General features: G+C 42.7%; 2 protein-coding genes across 6 annotated transcripts in view; both read right to left on the bottom strand.

The window, feature by feature from the left end:
• The window catches only part of LOC121858352 (D-beta-hydroxybutyrate dehydrogenase, mitochondrial-like), an 80453-nt gene extending 78532 nt beyond the window's left edge, over window positions 1-1921 (bottom strand). For 3 of the 5 annotated variants that reach the window (XM_042354783.1, XM_042354778.1, XM_042354784.1), the window contains exon 1: window positions 1836-1921. The gene's annotated coding sequence lies outside the window, so the exon portion shown is untranslated. The remainder of the gene's footprint in view (window positions 1-1835) is intronic. The other 2 variants (XM_042354781.1, XM_042354782.1) reach the window with 2 other exon arrangements.
• Window positions 1922-4799: 2878 nt separating this feature from the next.
• On the bottom strand, window positions 4800-19304 carry LOC121858418. Its single transcript, XM_042354866.1, has 10 exons — window positions 19283-19304; window positions 18636-18716; window positions 15915-16025; window positions 15121-15241; window positions 14772-14941; window positions 13605-13779; window positions 12654-12822; window positions 12034-12157; window positions 10183-10334; window positions 4800-9288 (listed from the first exon to the last, which is right to left on the bottom strand). Exons 1-10 carry the CDS (start codon window positions 19302-19304, stop codon window positions 5656-5658), a joined length of 4758 nt encoding a protein of 1585 aa, XP_042210800.1. The 3' UTR covers window positions 4800-5655.
• Window positions 19305-22624: the final 3320 nt, after the last annotated feature.

Raw genomic sequence — 22624 nt, 5'->3', positions numbered from 1 at the left:
TAATTCCCGACTCTCCCGGGGCCAGTAGCTTGATCCTAACCCGGGGGATCTGGTTTTTGTTCAAGTTAGGTTAGGAGTGGGAGTTTATCATCGTGTTGTGTAAGTTGGTCAGAGAATCATGTTGTAAGGGACTATGAGCAAGTTCTCCCTATACACAGTTCCGTTTTCTTTAATGCACCTTGACTTCCTCTACCACACACCCCCATTCTTATGTGTGTTACTACAGTACCTTCGTTATTGTTGATCTGCTTCTAGTTTCCTTACGCCTTAATTTTTCTTGCAGGTCAACACTGTGGCAGCAAAGTGCAATAATAAACTTGTGTTCGGTAGTCTAAAACAGTGTGTGCTTGTATGCGTGGATGTGAACGACGCATTGCTACAGTTTTAAAGATAGAGCTGAAATTTTGTTTGGTTACTTTTTTGCGCTGTGTGCTTTAATTTGGCCAAGGATGAACAGGCTATGAGGTGCGTCTCTAATTTTAAGGAATGTCCCTCTCTTATCATTCTCGTCTCGTGTGTGTGTGTGTGTGTGTGTGTGTGTGTGTGTGTGTGTGTGTGTGTGTGTTGGCCTCATCTCCCTTCTAACACCTGAGTGGACCACAATTAAAAACAATGACCCTTCTTGCTGAAACATTCACGATGATAACATTAATGATCTGGAGGAATGACATCCATTTGACGGTCATCATAATTAGTATTTTCTCTCTAGTCTTTAAAGGTCATCGCTCATTACCTCGATGGGAAACACGCCACAATATTCGGTCATCTGTCAGACCCTCGACCTGTTTGCAACATATGTGCACAAATTACCAAAAAATCGAATACCGAATTACAAAAAAGCTTATTATCTCGCTTGAGTGAATACCTGCCAGCAAACTTCACATATTTTCTTCCTAATTTTTGTCTTGCTCTGAAGTTCCTGAGTAGTAGAGCTGAAGTGAGACATGTTAACATAGGCAGGGTGATTAGGACAAGTGGGATCACCTGAAGATTAGTCCCTAGATTATTTCCCTGATGCTAACCTAACCTAACCCTCCCCCCCCCGGTTACGTTAAGGTGTTTAATTATCAGGTGAAATAAGGTGGAGGGGCTAACATTCAGGTGATCCGACACATGAATAATATAGATCGAACATTTCTTGAGGCAATAATAAGAAATAAAAAAAAATATGAATATCCGAATGAATAAAAATATTGAATAAATCTAAGTATTAAAAATCATCTTGGTGGTTCATTAAGCAAGAGATGAGATATTTAATCAATGTTGTGGACAAGTTATGCTCATCAGGCTTTGCTTTCAAACTGAGCCATAGATGGTGATTGAGAAAACACACACACACACACACACACACACACACACACACACACACACACACACACATAAAGTCCCAACAGCTCTTCAATTTTAAGGACTGTTTTTTCCCACACTCGTCTGCTACCTCCATCTCGTATCTCTGTTCAGAAACGTCCACAGAGTCATCAGCTCTTCAATACGGAACAATGGGAAGACAGTATCGTGCCGTAATGTTACTGGGTGTGTGAGTGTGTGTCAGTAATGTCAATGAACCGATTATGTCTCTTGTCTCCATGCATACCTCGGAGGTCTCGAAGGGTTCGCTACTGATGGTGTTGTCGTCGAGTTTCTCTCACGGGAACTGATGGAGAAGAAGTAGGAGGAGGAAGAGGGGGGGGGAAGGAGGAGGAGGAATAGTAGGAGGAAAAGAGGAAGTGGTGAAGAAGGATAGAGAGGAGGAGAAGAAGGAAAAACTAAACAAATAATCGCTGTAACCCAACCCAACCTAGGACATGGAAGAATAACTGTACTGTAACACTCACCTAGTTCCTCGTCTCTCAGCTCCAAGTACACTAACACACAGGTACTCCACGGGGAACATCCGTGTACACTGTTGGGGGAGGGGAGATGATAAGTGACGTAAGCATTGATGGTAGAGGAGGAGGAATTAGGAAGAAGAATTAGAGGAGGAGGAGGAGGAGGACGGAAGATAAACAACGAGAAACAAAAAAAAATGTGTGTAGGAAACAGTGGTGGGCACTGTTCCGCTAATCCCCTAATTAACGAAGCTAAATTTCTCGTTAGCGGATTAGCGTTTTCGCTAACTTTGGAAACCATTAGTGGACCAATTAGCTTCCGCTAAATTTAGTTCCGCTAACTTTAAGTCTGCTAACAAAATTTATAGATGCTTGTTCCTGTCTGTTGTGCGGTGTGACGCCACGACGCGTGTCTCCACCAGCCAGTCAGGCACGCTGGGCTGATTGTGTGTTAATAAGTGTAAACATCCAAGGTGTGCGCCAAACATAATTTTCTCAATACTTACTTTTCATTAAAGTTTAGAGTTTTCTGTTTATTTACATGACTAAGACCAACCATAAGTTATATAAAAATGCACTGGTATAATGTGTATGTGGTTGGTATTGCATATTTACATGAATAATGAATAAGGCCGATAGGTTGTATGAGAATGCAAATTAATTATTTGTGAAATTGTGTACAGGTACAGTGTACACCTTGAAAAGTTGATCATCATCTGATCTTGGCATGATGCTATTTGCTACCTATGCTATACAATACTATAGTTTATGGATTCGTTTAATACTTTGTCTTTTCGTACAGTAAATAAAAATTATAAAGTGTATGTTGAAACTTGAATGTAAACTAATGTTTAATTTCATTTGTTCATTTAATTATTTGTGTACACCTTGATCATCATCTGATCTTGGCATGCTATAGCTTTTTGGAAAGCTCTGTGTCTAAGCTACAAGACAACATATGAAAATTTCAGCTCTCTAGGTCTGTTTTTAAGGGTTTTAGAGCCAAAAAAACGAAGCTAAATTCATATAATAAAAGTTAGCGTTTAGCGTTAGCTTCAGCTAATTTTTTTAGCTGCTTAGCGGTTTAGCGTTAGTGAAGTTAACTTTTTAGTTAGCAGATTAGCGGTTAGCGAAGCTAACTTTTCGTTTAGCTGTGCCTACCACTGGTAGGAAGTTCCATGCTGTTTTGACGGAATTTGCGTCGTCTTGTGTCAGTAATGGATAAGAGACCATGTGAGTACTGATAATATGGAATATGATTGTGTCCGCGTACGTTTTTTTTTATTTTTTTGGTGTGTGTGTGTGTGTGTGTGTGTGTGTGTGTTGTGTAAGGTCAGGTGAAAGGTTCCGACAGTAACATGTGGGGCATTACACACTGTCCACTTACTGTTATCACCAAACACCTGTCGGCAGTCACACACACACACCACGCAAGGACAATCCCTCAAATACCATACTCTTCCAGTTTAATTTTCAGTCTTTCATGGGGTAATTTGTCGAAAACCTTGGCAAAGTCCAAATATATTTTGTCGATATTGCCACAAGGTTCCAGGATCTGGGTCCAAACATCCAGCACCTCAAGTAGTTGTGTCTACTAACTACATGTGTACGGGATCCTCTGTGCTGAATAAATTCGTCTGTCGTTCGTTAAGTATGATATTAAAAGTGGGGTCCTCGTAGTGAAGGTATTAAACAAGCTGGCATTAAAATCTCTTAATTTTAATGTGAATTAAACAGTTACCAAAGTCACCCGTTGCCATACTCTTTGATCAAATAAAAGAAAATTGTTACTTTACATGGGTGACTACGTTATTATGTGTTCACTGCCCAGTTTCTTTCTCTTTAGTCTTAACAGCATATTTAAAGGTTACACTAATTTTATTTTCAAACAAATGGAGTCGTACAAAACACAAAGAACTTATTATAAAATAGTTTAAGGTGAAAATCAAACTGTTTTAGCGACAAAAGGCCTCCTCCACAAGGGCGGATCCAGCAGGGGGAAGAGGGGTGGGGGAGGTCTGGGGTCCGGAACCTCACCCTTTTTATCAGAAAATTCCATTAATTTTTCTTTAATGCAGTATTGTACTCAGGCATATTTTACAGTAAAAATTAATTACTATTAACCTCAGAATATCTCGTAATATCAAGTGCACATGGTCTCAAAATGCCCCCCCCCCTCAAACCCCCCAGCTGGGTGGGCTCGCTTTGCTCGCCATGCTCCCCTACCCACAACTTCTTCGACCCCGCCATTCTGGTATTCCTGGATTCACCTCTGTTTATCTCGGAGACTTGAGCAACATTCAGGTGAGCCAGTCGTGTACTTATTGTGTCTATTATAATATATTTCTCAGTGTCAGGTTAATATTTATCACCATAAGTAGGATAAACAAAGAGGAGACACCACGTTACCTTGTCCTGCCCTTACTGCCATCATTAGATAGCCCTCATGTCCGTGTAATGACCTTAAGTAATTGGTAAAATGGCAACTCACTATCAATTGTTTTTTGATCAGATATCTAGGTTTTTCACCGTGGTATTTGGTGTGATTCAGGTTCATGGCCAGACGTGAGGTGAAGACTAATTTGAACAGATAGTTAGGCGTGCATGTAGAAGGTAAAGAACACTTAACAATATGTAAAGAACAGTTTAAAACATCTGAAGAACACTTATAGCAACTAAAGATCAAGGAAAGAACAACAGGTAAAGAACACATAAGTAACAGGTAAATAAAATACAAACAATTGAATATAGTTAATAAAATGTATTGTTTGTGGTCCTGTAACTACAGTATATACAAAGTGTTTATTATTAACATACATACATACAGGAGAACATACACGATTAAAGTACATATATTATTTACTATATATAGTATATATATATATATATATATATATATATATATATATATATATATATATATATATATATATATATATATATATATATATATATATATATAATCTTTTTCTTTATTTGTTTACATTCTTCACTGGAGGACACCACGAGGGTAACCTAACACAAACAGTACGGACAACAACACCAGCTGAGGTCCCAACACATGTTACCAGCTTCAATGGACCTCAGTTCATATTAAGCCCCAACTAAACCTAATCTAACCATTAAGATTAGGGTCTGTGAGATTTGGGGTGTATTAGGAGTGGGGTCTATGAGATAAGGTCCTGTTTAGATTAGCCAGTGACCAACATATTGGGTAGAACTGTTCCTCCCTGGCCTGGTGTTGGACTACGGTGTTGTGGATCACGGTAGATGTTTAACACCTGGTCTGTGGCACCAAAAGTGATGAACAAACCTCCTAGGAAATAAATTGCTCACAAACACAAACATGTTTCCAGTATTAATTGTACATCTTCAAAACTTGGTCAGGGAGCTGCGAGTAATGTGTAGTTATCGTAAACCGCGAGTAACAAAAGTATTTTTATTTTATTTCATGTGGAATCAAAACATATTTTGCCATTAGTAATATTGACATGTCAGCCAACACTTCTCCTGGCTGCAGGGAGGCGCATCACTTAGTCTAGGGCGCCTTCCAACAATGCTTGTAGGTGTGTTGTAGAGAGTCGGTCCTCTGATGGAGCACCATGGCGTGTAAACCAAGTTGGGTTAATTTAACGTTAAAAGAGGTTATATTTGGTTATTATCAAAGAGAGTTAACGCATAATATAAATGTTAACTTAAGGTAATATTGTTATCTTTTGATCACCTTCAAGACACACACAGACATGAAGCTTCATCACTAAGAGGATGTGTGAGGAGTGTGACGTCAATGTAGGAACATCAACATTAGTTAACCTCTGAGGTTATATCATAGATGGAAGTTATCGCGGGTCTCATCATCAGGAGTGAAGCAGTTGTTGATATACACAGAGAGGCCTCCTGATGCCTCTGCCTGATGGAAGCGGCGACTTAACGAAGCCCTAAGGCTGGCCCGCTGGAAGCTGCCAGACCCATAACTTGAATACGAATCAAATGTAGAATCTGAGTTCAGCTGGTGCATGGATGTAGAGCGCTGCATGGCGTGTGATCTGTTCAGACTGTTTGTGTATAATGAAGACCGAACAGGAAGCTTACCGCTGAGACCAAGTGTCGACTGAGGGGCACAGGTTGAAGCTAAAGAAAGAGCGGTGGACAATACTGAGGTGTGGCTTGTGCGGCTGTTGGCTGACTCACTTGAGTCTGTACTATGGTAACCTGAGTCCTCTTGCTTTAACTTTGTCTCCTTTTCCTTCTGGTCTAGACTCGCCATGTATTGTTGGAGTTGCATGATGGAGATTTTATCCTTGTCTTCCTTAGAGTCGTCAACCTTCTCTATTATCCGTCTCCAGGTCCGCTTGATACTGTCAGCTCCACTCTTCTCCTTGAAGTGTTTCTCCAGGTCGGTCTTTGCTTTTAAGGCCAAGGCGATCTCCATCCCTTTAGATATTGCCTCGTTGTCAATGTCGGAGTCGGAGATGTTTTTCAGTTTTGCCAGGAAGCCGCTGGTCTGTTCTCTACTGAGGGACGACTGGCGGCGGAGCGAAGGCGAGCGGCCGATTGTGGAAAGTATAAACTCTCCACTCACCCTCGCCTCACTCCCCGCCGACCCTGGATTCTCCATACTATCCTCACAATTCAGAAGCCGACGGTCTAAACTGGACTCCAGTCTTTTCCCGAGACTTTTACTCCCTTGACCCTTTATGTCACATCCAGGAGAAGAGGATAGCGAAGAGGTCGGGGTCTCAAGGTAAGGCGAGGAATAGATATCGAGGCAGGGAACACTGGCCCGAGAGTCACAGTCGGCGGCAGTGTTCCCTACCCCTAAAAAATTACCCTCGACATCATCTTCTTCATGTAGAGGCGAGAGTCTCTGGGCGTCAGGCCCTGTGTGAGCAAGCAGTCCATGGAGGATGGAACGAGCTTCCTCCTCCGTCAGTTCTGGAATTGAACTCCCGCTGGAGGATCGCGAGAGAGGTGAATCTTTAAGAGGCTTTTTGCGTGATTTTTCCGGTAGTTTTGGGCGATCGATCTCTGATTCTGATGAGTCAGATTTTCTGTTTGCTTTAAGAGGTAGAGGCGGTGGAGCACTGCGGTTCTTTGGAGGCAAATCTGGAGAGAAGATGTCGGTGATATCAGACAATCGCGTCTGTTTGGGAGGCAGTGGAGGTCTTATGTCCCGCTGTTCCTTATTAGAAGGACTTGAACTTCGAAAGTTAAAATTAATACTGGTCCCTGATACTGGCAGCGGACTGTTGCTCACCTCACAGGTATCAGAGCCTCGTTGGAATCGCATTTCCTGATAATCTTTAAAGGTTCTGTACGTTTTCTGAGGATCATTATTATTATTAAAAATGTTGTTGTTGGTGTTGTTCATGGTGTTGCTGATATTATTAAGATAGAATGAACCTGTTTTAGTGGGTGAAGGAGGATTAGAGAACTTAACTGGCGAGTATGTCCGGTCAGGGGACTCATTCCTCGAGCTTCTTAAGCTGCGGTTGCTACTCCTCGACTCGTAAATATCTAATAGACTTTTATCTGTATTTTTAAACTTGTCTCCTGGAAGAGTCATTCTCCTCTGGGGTTTATTTCCTTCAGAGTTGTCCTCATTCTTATTATTGTTATGTTTCTTCACATTGGGCCTCTCAAGTGAGTCTTGGATAATACTGCCATTACGTTCAACTCGTCTACCACGTTTTTCCAGTGTGTCTTGATCGTAGCCAGCAGGAGCCTCTACTTCCTCCGGGTTCATGTTGTCCACCACAGGTATGGTCACCTTACAGCCGGAGTAGATGGGACTGTTGCACTTTTCGATTTTCACCTCACTAATAAGGGAGTCTGGGTTACTATAAATACTGCACAAACTCTTGTCCTCTTCACGTCTGTTTATTTTTCCTGTCTGTGTCTCACTGGTGTTGGGTCTCTTGCCTCTTGGTTTCTGTGGAGCTTTTCTCTTCTGTCTGTGCTTTGATCCAGCAGGGAAGTGTATCTCCTCGTATGTGTGTTCATCGTCAAAATCATCCACATTATTTTCCTCGCTCACTCTTTCGTAAGGACTTTCGTTATTCCTCACTAAACGGGACATAGTTTTAGCACCAGTCTTTTTATTAAACACTTCGTTCCTAGCTGTCATTAACTCTTCGCGAGGCAATTGTCTTGACAGGGATTTCGAACTTGAGTCTGTTTCTTCCTTCCCAGACTCTAAGGATTCTTTATATCTCGATTTTGTGTCTGAGTAAGCACTGTCAGAATCACTGGGGGTCATCTTCGGTACTTTTGATTCTGCCTCGCTGAGCAGATCATTGAGGGAGTCGTCCTCGGAGCCAAAGGATGTATTTAAGGTGTCCTCCCCCACCAGAGGAACTTGTTGTCGGGGTCTTCTTGGGTTCGAGTCATAGTGACGGTGTTCATTTTGCCATGACAGTGATCTGGTCACCTGGGTCTTACCTGACGATGGTTGTGTCCCTCCATCAGGACCTTCGTTGACATCTGGGTGACCAGTCGAGGAGGTGTGAGACGAAGGCTCTTTGACTTCACTGAAGGAAACGCTGCGATACGCCATTGTTCTATTTTTCCTGGGCGGTGTGGGAGGTTTGCTGTTCTTCTCCGGCAGTGGTGGCGGAGCATCACTTTGTGCTAGCACTGTCCGAGAGTCGAACACAACATTTTGATTTTCCGGCATTCTGGTGTAGGAATTTTTACCCTCTAGTGTTTGTAGCCATTTCTGAACCTTCCCTTCGCTGGTGCCGGACTCAGATACATTCTTCTCCAGTGTGTTTGCTGGAGACGATTTCTTTCTATTTTTTACCCTGTTCAGAGTTGACTTTGGAGATATGGCTTCACCAACTCTCTTCATCTTATGGAAAGTTGCCATCATCTCCTGCCGGAAGTTCTCGAAGGTGTTGTTGAGATCAGTTAGTCTCTTCCCGTCCCTCAGAACGCTCCTCAACATTGATGGTTTGATCAACTCAGGGAAGTCGTCCTCCGCCTCAACAGGTGACTCATTGCGAGCATTGATGGGTTTGGGAGGCGGAGGTTTGGGTGCCTGAGCCTTCTGTGTGTGAGCCCCGTAGATAGCCTCGGGATTTGGCATCCTGGGCCGCAGGTCAAGAGTCTTGATAATCTCACTAACGAAACTCTCGCCTTGGCTGTTGACACGCTTGGCGAGTCTCTTGAGGGTGGAGCTGCGACTGTCACCTTCCCTTGGGCGCTCTAGGGAGTCGCTCTGTATACTGGCGTCACTCTGGTAGACACCTTCCTCATCGTTCTCAAGTTCATCCATTGGGAGGGTCATCCTACTTGACCTTCCGGTAGACCTGCTGATGGGGCGGGAGTACCCCTCGGCGTCATCCTCGGGGATGTCGAAGAGGCTGGGCTGGTAGGTCTTGGTCTTCATCTTGCTCTTGGCAATGTTGATCATCTCTCGGATCCTCGTCAGGAACTCCAGAGCCGCGGGAGGAGGAGACTGTGGACGAGGGCACAGAGTTAACCTTGTGAACGCTTATAACAAAATATAGAAGAGGAAGAAATACATCATGACTTGGGAAGGGAATGGAATATACAAGAAGATAAGAGAATTAATTTATTTAAAGGAGACATAAAGAAACATTGAAAAGGTACAGAAAATCTTCCTAATAGATACAACAAAATGACACAATTGGCTGTTGTGATGATCGCCTTACACTGTTGGGTCAATCCATCACTTAGTCGGTTCTTGTGTTTACGATGACCAGGTGATCCTCCCACAGGTGATCCTCCCACAGGTGATCCTCCCACAGGTGATCCTCCCACAGGTGATCCTCTACTGACTCATTCACTCAGACTCTTGTACTCGGGGAAGTGTTCTCTTATGAACCTGACACACATCCCTGACATTCAATTGACACACCCGTGACACACACCTAGTCAATCCATCGATTACCATGTTGAGATGTATTAAGTGAAACATGTATATGGAGCAAGTAACAAGATTACAAGATGTTGTAACCGCGAGAATAAGGTTAGGATATAAGTACCTCTGGCAGTATGTCCCTCAAGCAGATGTGAACAAAACTAAATGTAAAGTCTGTGGCCAGACAAATGGCCACACAGCCCAACTTAAACAAACAATGTGCTGGAAATACTCTGTTACATTCATTGCTATAATATCAAAATCACTGGGGTCTGATAAACACCCTTTGTGGTCTATACTCTGTAATCAATTTTATGCTACCACTCACAGGATGAGTATGGGGTGCACAATAAACTAGCTGCTGTTCGCGGCCAACAAAAAAAAATCACACCCCTGACACACACACCTGACACACACCTGACATAGATTATAAAACTCGTGAGATGTAATTAGTTAAGAGTGACTCACCTGTAGCATCTCAGGCTCGAAGTACGCTGGGTTGAAGTATAGCTTCTTCTTGCCCTGAGCTTCCTGAACTTCCCTTTGAACGCCATCACACCCCCCCTCAGGGTTCAGTACCCCTAGGGCCCTCGCTCCACTCTCGCTGGTGCCGTTCTCACCTGTGGGAGAGGAACTCACTCAGGTCTTAAGGTCAAGGTGGATGGTGTAGGCTGGTGTAGGGAGAAGCTTGTCTTGCCTTATGGAATACAACTGTTATGGTGTTAATACTCGTAGTACACACACACACACACACACACACACACACCAAGTCTTATCTGCAGTATTATAGACAACACAGTCTGTACACGTGTTTGTTTCCCAGGATGTTCTACGCACGACTAAAGTCTGAGAGGAACCTGTACCCTTGGTCGACCATGCTGATGACTGGCCCAGTATTAACGGGTCCAGCACCTAATAGGCACCAGTCCCAATCGGCACTATTCGCACTTGACCTTAATCCCAATAATAAGCTTAGTTTGAGGTTGGAGGCCATTTTAGCTTTAATCGAGCTTACTCAGGCAGATACAGAAGCCTGACAACTCCACTACCTTATGTCAACGCTCGGCTTAAATCCTTCTGGCTGACAGTTTCCTTTCTGGAGCTGTTTACCACAACAACAACATGGGAAGGTTAGTCGGGTTAAGCATAGCCGAGTCTGTTATATGAGAGTAAATATCACCCTATTGTACCCTGACTGTTTATACACTGTGGGATAACGTCTGTATTGTTGATGTTTAAAAGGAATAAACTGCTCTTCATAAACGTATTAACATTTATTTATATGTAAAAATAACTTTGAAGATAGTAAAATATTCACACCTCAGAGCTATAAGATATTCACACAAGTTATATATACATTAAATCAACAGGAATATGGAATACTCATTTGATACCAATATTCCCCCCATGACGGTGTATCATAATCAATGAGATACTTTAGTGAAAGATATCAGTAGACAAGTTGTGTGGAGTCTCTAGTGGCGTAAGGCCTTTGTTCATAACTATTGTATATTTGGTGATTGAAAAACTCACAATGAATCTTAGATAAATACTTCTCTCTGCTGTCTTAGTAATAGAGTAGTTTCCATGTTTTATTTTCACTGAAACTTTCTGTGTGTGTGTGTGTGTGTGTGTGTGTGTGTGTGTGTGTGTGTGTGTGTGTGTGTGTGTGTGTGTGTGTGTGTGTGTGTGTGTGTGTGTGTGTGTGTGTGTGTGTGTATGTCCTAATTTTAAGAGGTCCTGGTCCTAATAGACCTCTAACTTCACCTAACTTATCCATCAAGATTTGACTCCAGTCCTAATAGATTCAAGTCATAATGGGACACATTACCATTGGGCCTAAGACCTAATGGACTCATATCCTAAAGTACTCGGTGAATTTTCCCTTTACCCACCTGACACCTTCCTGACACACTCCTGACACACACTCCTGACACACTCCTGACACACACTCCTGACACACACTCCTGACACACACTCCTGGCACACTCCTGGCACACACTCCTGACACACCTCCTGACACACTCCTGACACACACTCCTGACACACTCCTGACACACACTCCTGACACACACTCCTGACACACACTCCTGACACACACTCCTGACACACACTCCTGACACACACTCTGACACCTCTGACACACACTCCTGACACACACTCCTGACACACTCCTGACACACACTCCTGACACACACTCCTGACACACACTCCTGACACACACTCCTGACACACACTCCTGACACCAGAAACACACGCCTTTTATATTAAGTCAGATACATTAAGCTCTATTAAACACTGGGGTCTACTCAGCCTTACCGAGGGTCTCCACCACTCCCAGATGTGACCTCGGGGCTCTCTCAATGCCATCAGCTGAGTCGTGAGCGCCACCTTCCCCGCCACTGTGAACTACCGCTGTCGTGAAGCTGATGTGGTTTCTCTCCTGTAAGGGGAAGAAGTACATCGTCAGGAAGGTGTTCAGGAATATACCACCTCATTGATTAGGTTAGGTTGTATTAAGATATTCAGGTAAGATGCAAAAAAAAGTGTTTCACGTAATTTAATGGATTAAGATGATTTTTTGATGTGCAGTTAAACAAATTATCTGTAGTTGTTGTTGCTGTCATCCTCTTAATCGCTGTGCTGGGTAATATAGCCATCAGTGTATGTCCATCTGTCTGTAATCATAAGTTTACAGAATCAACTCTACATTAGTTTAGATTGGAATTTCACGTCACTTGATACCAGCAGTGTGTAAATGTGTATGGATGACTAGTGAGTATACGCTAAGATGTTCCACTCCGAGGATTTTGTTTAGCAGTCATGAGCTTTTGTTGCTGAGTCACTCCCTTAAGTCATGAATCCTTTAAGTAACTTTTGTTTAGTACAGAGGCAACAACATCTCTTACCTCACTTATCTTTAACGTCAGATTCCTTACCCGGTTGGCTCGGCGGGTCCTGGAGGCCAACGAGAGGTCTTCAATGTCCTCTTGGTCAAGTTCGTCGGCTGAGGACACTAGGGAGGGCTTGGGCTGGGGACGTGAAGGTCTCTTCTCTCTGCCTCTGCGACTTTTGGACGGTCGGACGCCCTCCTCAGCCAGCTTACTCCTGTCGGGGGATGAGAGAGTCAAACACACACACAGACAAAACACCTAGATAAATAAGACCTCATGAATATAGTAATAAGAGATGATAAAGATACATAAAAAAGGTAGAAAACGGAAGTGTCATATAATTTGTGAATATCAGGTAGAGTTAGTTGTTTCTACCTCAGTGTGCTGCCGCCTCCTGCCTCTGAGACACCTCGTACTGACACCTAACAGGAATGTTTCTAATAAACCCAAGAGACAACTTTTAATTTAGTTCTGTCTGGGTGAAAGTTTTTATAACGCTTTTGGAGTTAAATTCTTGAGTGCTTAAGTGAGCCAGTTAGACGTGTCGTTGGACTGTAACTCCAGTTAAGAGGAAAATTGATCATTTGATGAACCCGGAGACACATTGCCTTGCTATTTCTGGGGTTACTTGTGAGGCAGTTAAGTTCTAATCCTATATGACCCTCCCCCATGACCCCCCAATGACCCCCCCTCCCCCTCGAAGAACCCAACTCAGGTGTTAAAGGTGAAGCTGTCACTCCATCTGTCGGTGAGTTATCAACGGCAGGTGTGAGTCTTTGATGAGTGACTGTGGCTTCAAACAGAGAGAGACGATGATGACCCTTCCTTAGATTTGATTTCATTGGTGCTTCATATTGTTTAATGCTGGTAAATCCTACCCAGGTGATATCTATTGGATCTCAGACCAGATTAGCCTCAACCTAGCCAAACCTAACCTAACCTAACCTAACCTAGTGATTAAGTTAGATCTGACAACTACTACACGAGTGACCTTACATGTCTTTCTCCCTCTTTTTCCTTCTCTTGACCTTGATGTAGATGATCATGGCGACGATGTAGATGATGACAAGGCAGGTCACCACCAGGCCTATGATGATGCCTTCACCTGAGGACAGTCCCTGGTCAACTTCTTCCTCGCTGGCAGGTGCTGACAGGGCCGCCTCTGAACCTCCTGTAAAGAAGGACACTCGTTAGCACTTTCATCACCAAAATCGTAGAATTGCATCTCAAACTAAACCTCCCTTAACCACCTAGATTGTAAAAAAGCCTCAGGTTTAACGAAAATCATGAACAGTGAAGCAGGTGTATAATGATAGCGTGGAGACATTGCTTAGGAAAGTTGTAGGTGCAAACTTTTCCTGACATCATCACTTAGAAACAATGGAACAAAATTACTGATCATGCAAGGAAATGTATTGAATATTTCAGAATGAAGAATCCTTATTTCCACACCTTAATGATTTATTTTTCTGAAAATTTCACCATTGAAAGCCTTTGATACCCGCGGAATGGACGTTAAATAACCAACACTAACAATAATTAAAGGTTTTTTACATTATTTCAAATTTCTCAGTTAAATACACATGCAAAAAGCTATAAACTTTTTAGAAATTATCAGAAATGAAAGTTACTGGTAACTGAGATGTTTGATGCTTAAATCCTTAATTATATACTTTTATCCTGGTGTTAGTCTTAAAATAATACTTTCCTTGGACAAGACTTTAATCACTGTGTTCAATAACTCTTTGTAACTAACACTGGTTTATGTCTTTACAGGTCGAGGCATCAAGGTAAATACACTTGGCAGTTTGTGGTAAGATTACATTAGGAGATTAATTCTTATCATAAAATATCTCAATTAATGACAACAGTTGGAGATGTTTATACTCCTTATCTCTCTTATCTCAGTTATTATAATTCTACTTGGTGTTTTATTTCGTGTTTTTTCTCACTACAAAACACACAAGTGATGCATCGTACTTCAAAAATCTGTTTGTGGGGCGATATAGCCAATTATTTTTTTTCTATTCGTATGGAGCGAGAAAACTAAAAACATGAGAAGCAACGACACATTCTGAGGAAAAATTGGATATGATTTTATTATAAGAGCGTGGATATGGAATAGTCACATCATCGTCATCATCACCATCACGAGTAGCTCACCAGGACTGCCGGCGACTCTGAAGGCTAGACAGGGACGGAAGACCGGGGTGTTTGGCTGGGCGGCGTCACGACAGATGAGCGTCACCAGAACTAAGCGGCCCTCAGCTGACACCCGGGCTGCCTCCTCCCCTACCCACTGTACGTACGTCCTCCCACTGTCCCGAAACAGTCTGTGGTGGAGAGAGAGATGGAGAGGATACTAACACTGCTACCTGTGATGACAAACTAAAACATTGAAAACAACAGCGTAGTTATGATGTGAGGAGGAGGGGGTGGAGGTGGTGGTTAAGGAGGAGGAGCAGAAGGAGGTGGAGAAAGAGGTGGAGAAAGAGGAAGAGAAGTAACTTACCTGAAGGGTGGCTCAAAGGTGGAGGTATTGGCCATATTCTGCCAGCCATCATGAGTGAGGATGGTGCCCTTGGTGACCACACACACGGGGGACAACAGAGGAGACCCGCCGTGTTCCAGACCTGTAACAGTGTCCTCCATTATTACTTAATCAACAGGTGAAATAATCCGGGGTGTCTTATCCTCAGGTGATCTCTATATTATTTACACACTGAACAATATCTTAGTTTTTCTACGTTATAATTGAATTAGGTGTTTCTTGACTTTTTAATTAAATACCAAAGGTGGGATAGAGATAAACAATACAGTACAGAAGGTAATTAAAGGTTAATCCACACAGGTAATACAAGAGAAGGTTGGGAGGCTTGGCACCGCTCCTCACCTGGTCACGAACAACCAGAGCAGCATAATACTAACTGAGGTTAAAGGGAGCCTAAACCACACAGGGCGGATGATTACATAACACCTCCACTAATGGAATGATCATTAGACAGCCTGAGTGCCACTGACTGACTCCAGGGTAGTAATGTCTTCTGTAATCCCATCTTGAGCTACAGACTGTTGGTGTTATTTGTCTCTGTTTGTCGCCCATTAGGTTAGTGGGTGTTGGTGTTTCTGATAAAGGAAGAAAAACTCATTGTAGACTTTTAGTTTAACTCCAGAATAGTTCAGCTGATGGTTGAGGCTCTCTAAGGAAGGAGGACCTACTGAGCTCCTTTACTCTGAAGGAGGAGGACCCAGTATACACTTCTTCCTCCTGTTACATATAATAATCATGTGAAGATTGAGACTCACCTAGAAGGGCGACCTCAGCTGTGGGGTGGACCAGCTGATGCTTCATGGGCATATACACATACGGGATCTTCTCGGAGCCTGAACTGCTAACGAAGTCCGCCAGGGAACACTCTGTAAACAAGAAAGATGTCAGCTGGATGTTTCATTACTGTCAACTATACTGTTTAAAATCTGTGAGAGCTCTTCCTTGTAGACTAACTCCAAAAGGTATCTTTACAATTTTGTGTTTGACCATATGACACAACGGACGAAGAATTTTGACAACCCTACCGAGACAACATGAGTCGCAGTGTTCATTTTTAAATTCATCTGACCTCTCCCTGAAGATACTTGTGTCGTAGCTTTTATGACGTTAGCACCTCTGTTATTGTTATAATCCCAGGGCCCACTTCTCTCTCATCAGACCTGTAACAGACAACAGCTACCAGGTTGATCAGCTGCCATTGCTTACAGTATCAAGTAAGTGGGCCGCTGGAGGTTACACGAGAAATCCCTGTGTCAATAATCGCTTGGCTGGTGCTTGTGGTGAAGGTAACCACTAATGCTCAAATCACGCCAGACTGTGTGCTTCCTTCTGTCTTTAAAATTTACTTTGGGCAACTTTATGATCCAGTCTGTGTGTTTAATTGTTATCATTACCTTAGTGTTCAGTTTGATATAGGTCACGAGGTAAACTTCACCTCGTAAAACTAACTAAACACTACTAATGAGTATTCGATTCCTTCCTGTTGACACACTCACAGGTGGATGAGAGGCTTTAAAGGGGGCGTTGTTTCCACAGTCTCCTACACAACAATATATTACGTAAGCAAGATAAGACTACCTTGTGTATAGTGTGTTTACCCCGGGTGGTGAGGTCTATGATAGGCAGGTCGGGGAGGGAGAGTCAGGTGGTTAGGTTAGGTTTACAACACCAGGAACCATCATTGACAGGTGAACCTCCCAACAGTATGTTAATGAAAGCAGTGGCTGGAACTCGGTATTCAAAGCGTAGCATATATCATACGCCACAGGTATTTGGGAATAATACCAGACGCTGCGTATTGAAATGTATGCGTATGTGTGGCCAGCTCGAGTAAGTGAGAATATTTACGCAGCTTATTATTTAAACTATGTTGGCGGGGATTCTAATGGCAAGGGAAATTATGTACCCGAAATTGTATGCAAAAACCTGTCCATATGACGCGGAAAAACAGCTGAATCTATTGTGGAAAAGGAAAACTTTCTAGAAGTATTGTTATAATGAAAAACTTTTTGTTGATAAAAGTGTCTTGCTGTTTATGTTGTTATTCAATGTTTCAGTAAATCTAACTTTATGTAGTGAGGATAAGGTAAAGTTACTGCGGGTTATGTCAAGAGAGTTTTATGTCAAGTTCCCTACAGACTCTCTCTCTCTCTCTCTCTCTCTCTCTCTCTCTCTCTCTCTCTCTCTCTCTCTCTCTCTCAGGTCAAGGCCGGCACTTCTCACCAAAAACAACCAATCAATTGATCATTATAACAAACAAGTTAAAACATTAGTAAAGAAACTGTCGCTAAAAACCTCAAAACTCAACCAATTAACTTCTATTAATTTAAACAACACAAGATGAAATAATATGACCAGAAACCAGTGAACGCCAGACGTTAACGGGGCATTAAACATCGTCTGGGGTGGCAATGACCAACAAAAAAATCCCCTTCTTTTTTATCTTCAATGTCCCTGATGTTATTTGCAGTAATACCAACACCTCATACCTGGCGGGTAACCCTTACACCTTGATCCATCAGAAGCACAGGTTAATTAGTGTATTGTGTTCATATTTGATTTTTACATATTGACGTCATTGATGGTTACTTGTATACGAAGGAAAAGGTGATACTCCTTAGTGATGGTGAGTGTGTCAGTATGTTTGAGGTGTTTAGTACCTGTGTTGTGTGTTAATGAAGGATATGTAATGTATGAGACTCCTGATGTATTTATTATTGAGTTGTGTTTTATGATGTATGTATGTAAGTAATGTATGTATGTGGCGACCTACTGTGTAATGGTCAGCAAGCGAGTGCACCCGAGTTCGATCCCCGGATCGTATTCCGGGGTAATGGTTAGCCAGTGCAGTTGGTGAGTTGTCCGGTCTTCTCGGACAATTCCTTGACACTGATTCATGCAACTCGTTCACTCAGGGTGTGGTTGTTGTGTTGACGGCTGCTTCTACACCTTAAACAAATTCACGCCAAGGTGGCCCTAGGGCCGGCCTGTGTGTTGCTGTGGCCGTGTTATTTTTTATGGCACTGATTTACAAGTGACAAATTATCTCCTGTCCTGAAAAATCTGGCGTCAAGTCATTGTGTTTATCCCGAGATCAATTATCGGCTTATACATTATTCAGAAGATCAAAGGATTATCTATAATTGTAGTTTCCGATTATACTGTATATAACCGATCTCAAAGATAATAGGATCATCGTCAGATTTACGGGGTTGTAAATTTTGTTCCCTCCAAAATACAGCTTAAGTTAATACACCTCAGGTTAATTTTCCATTTACCAACTAGTTCTAATGTCTAAGTTCATATTCAGTATCCAGTTATGACGGTGTTGTGTAGTTGTGAGTTAACTTACGTATCGGCCGTAGTTGAGGCTGTTTTGACCTAATGCTGTATACACACACACACACACAGTGGGCCAGAGTAGCGTTATACCAGCAGTGTAAACATAATGCACCTGGGGGTAATACCGGCCTTACCCTGACGGTTGTTGCAGCGGGAGATCATATCGGTACTGGTGAAGCTAATTCCCTGTCCCTGGCCCAGACGTGGTAGCTCTCCTGCGGTGCATCTAATACCTTACACAGTTAATCAAAACCGGAGATTTATTGCTTGCTTTATTTCTTGTATTCATTACACTCTTGAAAAAATGGCTTATTTTCAATGCAAAATTAATCTTATGAATAACAAGGAATCCAATGTATTTTTTATCTGAGTGTTACCATTGACTTCATCTGCTAGGAGGTAGATGCTGTTTGAAGACGCAGGGTGTGGAGCGAGCGGTGTGTAGCAGGTGATGATGAGAGGGCCAGGGAGGGCGGTAGAGGGAGCGACGCCTGATGTATCGAGCAGCCAGTGTGATTATACTGCCCGAGCCTTTACTAATAACCGGGTAGGTCCTCCAGCTTGGGCGGAGGAACTTAACTTAGCTGGGAGATGATACACTCCTCTCCTCTCTCTCCTCATGGTACCTGTTTGAGCCGCTCGATATTGCAGCTGACACCCTTGACGTACTGTACCAGCGGACATCTAAGACGTATTAGTTGACACCTATCTCCCTCATGATGCATGATCTGATGTCTCTGAACCTCGCGACACATCCTCTGACATCCTTATGCCTCCATACCTGACTTCTTGTCCTCGCCCATTTTGACAAGTTACTCTCGTTTTCATGCCGCCCTCTGATGACGCCTGAGATACTTTCTTCCCTCCCTAAAATTGTCTCCCATCTCCCCCTCCCCTCGCTCTTCCACCCTGACCTGGCACCGCGTAAGTAATAACCATGTTGGCTGGATAGACAAAATTATATCTGGGGTCAAACAAACACTTCTCACCTAACCTTTGTGTTTCAGTACACCTTTTTGTCAAATTGGTGACAGAGAAACTTACTAAGTGTTGCAAATAATAGCTAAACGCCATCGCTTGTGCCGCTTTGATAGATAGTCCGCGTGATGCAGCTCATTGTCAACCATTCGTCTCGTTGGTCAGCAGAGATGGGAATAATTGTCGAGGCTACAGTTTCGCTGTTACACACAGAGTGGTTAGGCTACCGGGTGTGGTGTCCAGAGGCACTGAGGGAGAGGTACAGCGAGTGTTGTGTCGGAGCAGTCAATAGACAACGAGCGATCTATTCTTTAATTTAGTGAAGTTCCGTAATGGTAGCAGACGTTGTAGGTAGGAGGGAGCAAGGACCGGTCAGGCGCAGATGAGTGGATCTTGTCCCTCCGTAGGGCAGCGCCTGGGTGCTCTCGCCACCACGGCTCCACACAGGGAGGCTCAGGCCAAGAACGGCAACCCTACCCGGGGGTGAGGGGGCGGGAGGCGATCACAGGGACGATCACAATCACTAGTTGGACGCTTCTACACAATTAAACCTTCGGTACCTTAGAGCTAAGGTATTAAAAAGTCAGGTATTCCCGAGTGATTAATGAACACCTCAAGTGGTTTTGTGTTTAGTACAACACGATACGCAGTGGGAACCTGGTGAATTATATCACATTTAATATTCATGCCTGTGTTGTTGGTTTTAAGACAACCTTTGGCTCTTAAATGAATATTAAAGAATTTATTAAACAAGGAAAACATAGATTCCATGATGCTTGATATCATAAAAATGCAAATATCAGGATTTATTGCTTCACCAACTTTGCATCGGACTGTGTAGTAGCAAGTTGTCTCCACCACTCCTGTCATAACAACGCTGATAATGTGTTAGTTATGCAGCAAGTATGAAGATGTAGTGATACTTAGAGAGATATTATCCCCGTGGGCGTCAAACACTCAACTCTGACCAGCTCCTGTAAACGAAAACAAGAGTTGTGTCTGATGCAGCTTTAACACCTGACACTCACTACAATATTTCGTTGTCTTTCTACTATTGCTTCTCACTGGCTCTGTTGACAGTCTTCTAATGCAATATTACTTTTATTCTTATTGTGACCAACACTCGACTGTGTCTCGTGGGTGCGGGTTAGTTAATACAGTGTTCAACATTTTAGGATCCCGGTGCCAGTACTGTCAGAACTACTGTTGAGGGCGCCACGTGGACTTACAGATTAGAGTAACGGTGTTCAGTATAGTGAGATGTATAATTTGTATTTTTTCGGAATAATTCTTCTCTCGCAGCACTTGGCTGTACCCTAGGGCCTCCGATGCTCAAACATTCGATTAAAGTTTTTACTCAAAGGTCAACAAAACACAACCAATCACGGAAACACGGAAATGTTGTAGTGTGCTCCTCTTTACTGTACAGGAGTCAGTTATATATTTGACCATAACAAATCTGACATCATTGTTTAGTAATAATTAACATGGTAACCGGAGTTATCCTCTTATGTTTCGACAAAGTACAGTTGATCAGAACGGCCACAGACACAACACCCCCAACAACAGCATTATTAACACTGTTTACATAACCAAACCAAATTTCAGCTACTTATGTTAAAACAAAAAAAGTTGATGAAACCAAGACAGCCACACAGACGCACAATATTACAGAAGGTGTCCCCGTCTCTATAATAACAAAGGCAGCTCCTACTATACTGTGTGTTCGCCCTTCACCAAAACTAACAACATACGCGAGAAATAAACACCTCACCAGATTTACCTCTATGTTGAAAAACTTCATCGTGTACAGGGGGCGTCCACCTATCTTAGACGTCCGTGTTAATTCTCTGGGCTTATTACATATGCATATCAGATCTGTCTAAAGCAAAGTGTAGCCATGCATAGTAAACAGACAGACTGAGAGAGAGAGAGAGAGAGAGAGAGAGAGAGAGAGAGAGAGACTGTGCTTTGGATATGTGTGGTGTCAAGATGGCGGTAGGTTAGGTTATTTACAGCTTATACACTTAATATTACTGTTGCGAACTTGTTACTCTTGGTTCATTGCCAGTATCGTCTAGCTTCATCGTAAATGGGTCGTTTATTACAGCGATGATGGGTCTAAGTACAGCTGCGCCATTTTCTGCAGGTAGACTCTCCCGTGAGGGGTGGGGGAGGCTGTTAATTAATGTTCTTATTTACCTGGTACTATCACGCTACACCTGAGTCTTTATTTAATGATTTTAATAATAAAAATATAAAATTGTCCTCTCTCTCTCTCTCTCTCTCTCTCTCTCTCTCTCTCTCTCTCTCTCAGGTGGAAGACGCAGGGGTGTTCTCCAGTCCTTACGTTAGCGTCCTCAACAACTAGGCGTCGTGATAGACCAGTAGTGAAGAAAAGCATGCAATCAAACTCCAGGATCTGTAAGTCGTAAAGTACTTCTGAATGATGAGAAAATGTTCCTACAGCTTTATAACTCTCGCCCCGCCCCAGGCTACTGAATAATGACCTAACCTAAACTAACCTACAGAAAGACCTAACAACCCTCGAAAAGGTGCGACACTTTATACCTGAACTTGATCGTCTCAGTTGCTCAAGTTGACAAGTCTCGAGAGGACGAACCGAATAGAGACGTTGGAAATCTTGGAAATGATAGTAGAAGAGGTGAATCCTGATCTAGTTGTCAATATGTCACACGCCACCACCACAAAAAGGTCCTGTATTTCATTGTCGTCAGGGTGTCTTGTGGAGCAAATATGATGAAGTGGTTTTTTTTGTCAGGTATAGGGTGTTTGACCTTTTTGTACAGTTTACTATATGAAGCTGTGGACTGCCAAGGACAATTGAAGACTCTAGTTGTAGTGATCTTCAGGTAAATTAGGTTAATGTAACTATGAGTTGTTTACATAGTTCCTGGCAGATTCCTTCGGCTCCAGACTGTTTTAATAAGTTATGAGTTAATTGAATCTTTCCTCATTTTCCTCAATTTCTTGGTAAAATGAAAACTAGAAATTTAGTTTATCTTGTTGAGTGTATGAGTGTGTGTTAATACTGTGAAGGAAGCAGCCTGACGTAAATATTTATTTATATATTATTATTTTGTTGAAGGGAAAGACTTGAGGGTTTACGCTGCTGCTCAGGTGT

Source organism: Homarus americanus, unplaced genomic scaffold (genome assembly GCF_018991925.1).
Source record: "Homarus americanus isolate GMGI-L3 unplaced genomic scaffold, GMGI_Hamer_2.0 scaffold57980, whole genome shotgun sequence".
Taxonomy (NCBI): domain Eukaryota; kingdom Metazoa; phylum Arthropoda; class Malacostraca; order Decapoda; family Nephropidae; genus Homarus; species Homarus americanus.
This window is presented reverse-complemented; position numbering and strand designations above follow the sequence as displayed.

What these genes read in the sequence shown, in the direction of transcription:
- LOC121858418 (XM_042354866.1), bottom strand. Translation starts at nt 19,304, where the DNA reads ATGGGCGAGGACAAGAAGTCAG. An exon ending in GGGCGAGGACAAGAAGTCAG is followed by an intron (nt 18,717 to 19,282) that starts GTATGGAGGCAT and finishes GATGCACCGCAG; the next exon opens with GAGAGCTACCACGTCTGGGC. An exon ending in AGCTGAGGTCGCCCTTCTAG is followed by an intron (nt 15,242 to 15,914) that starts GTGAGTCTCAAT and finishes ACACTGTTACAG; the next exon opens with GTCTGGAACACGGCGGGTCT.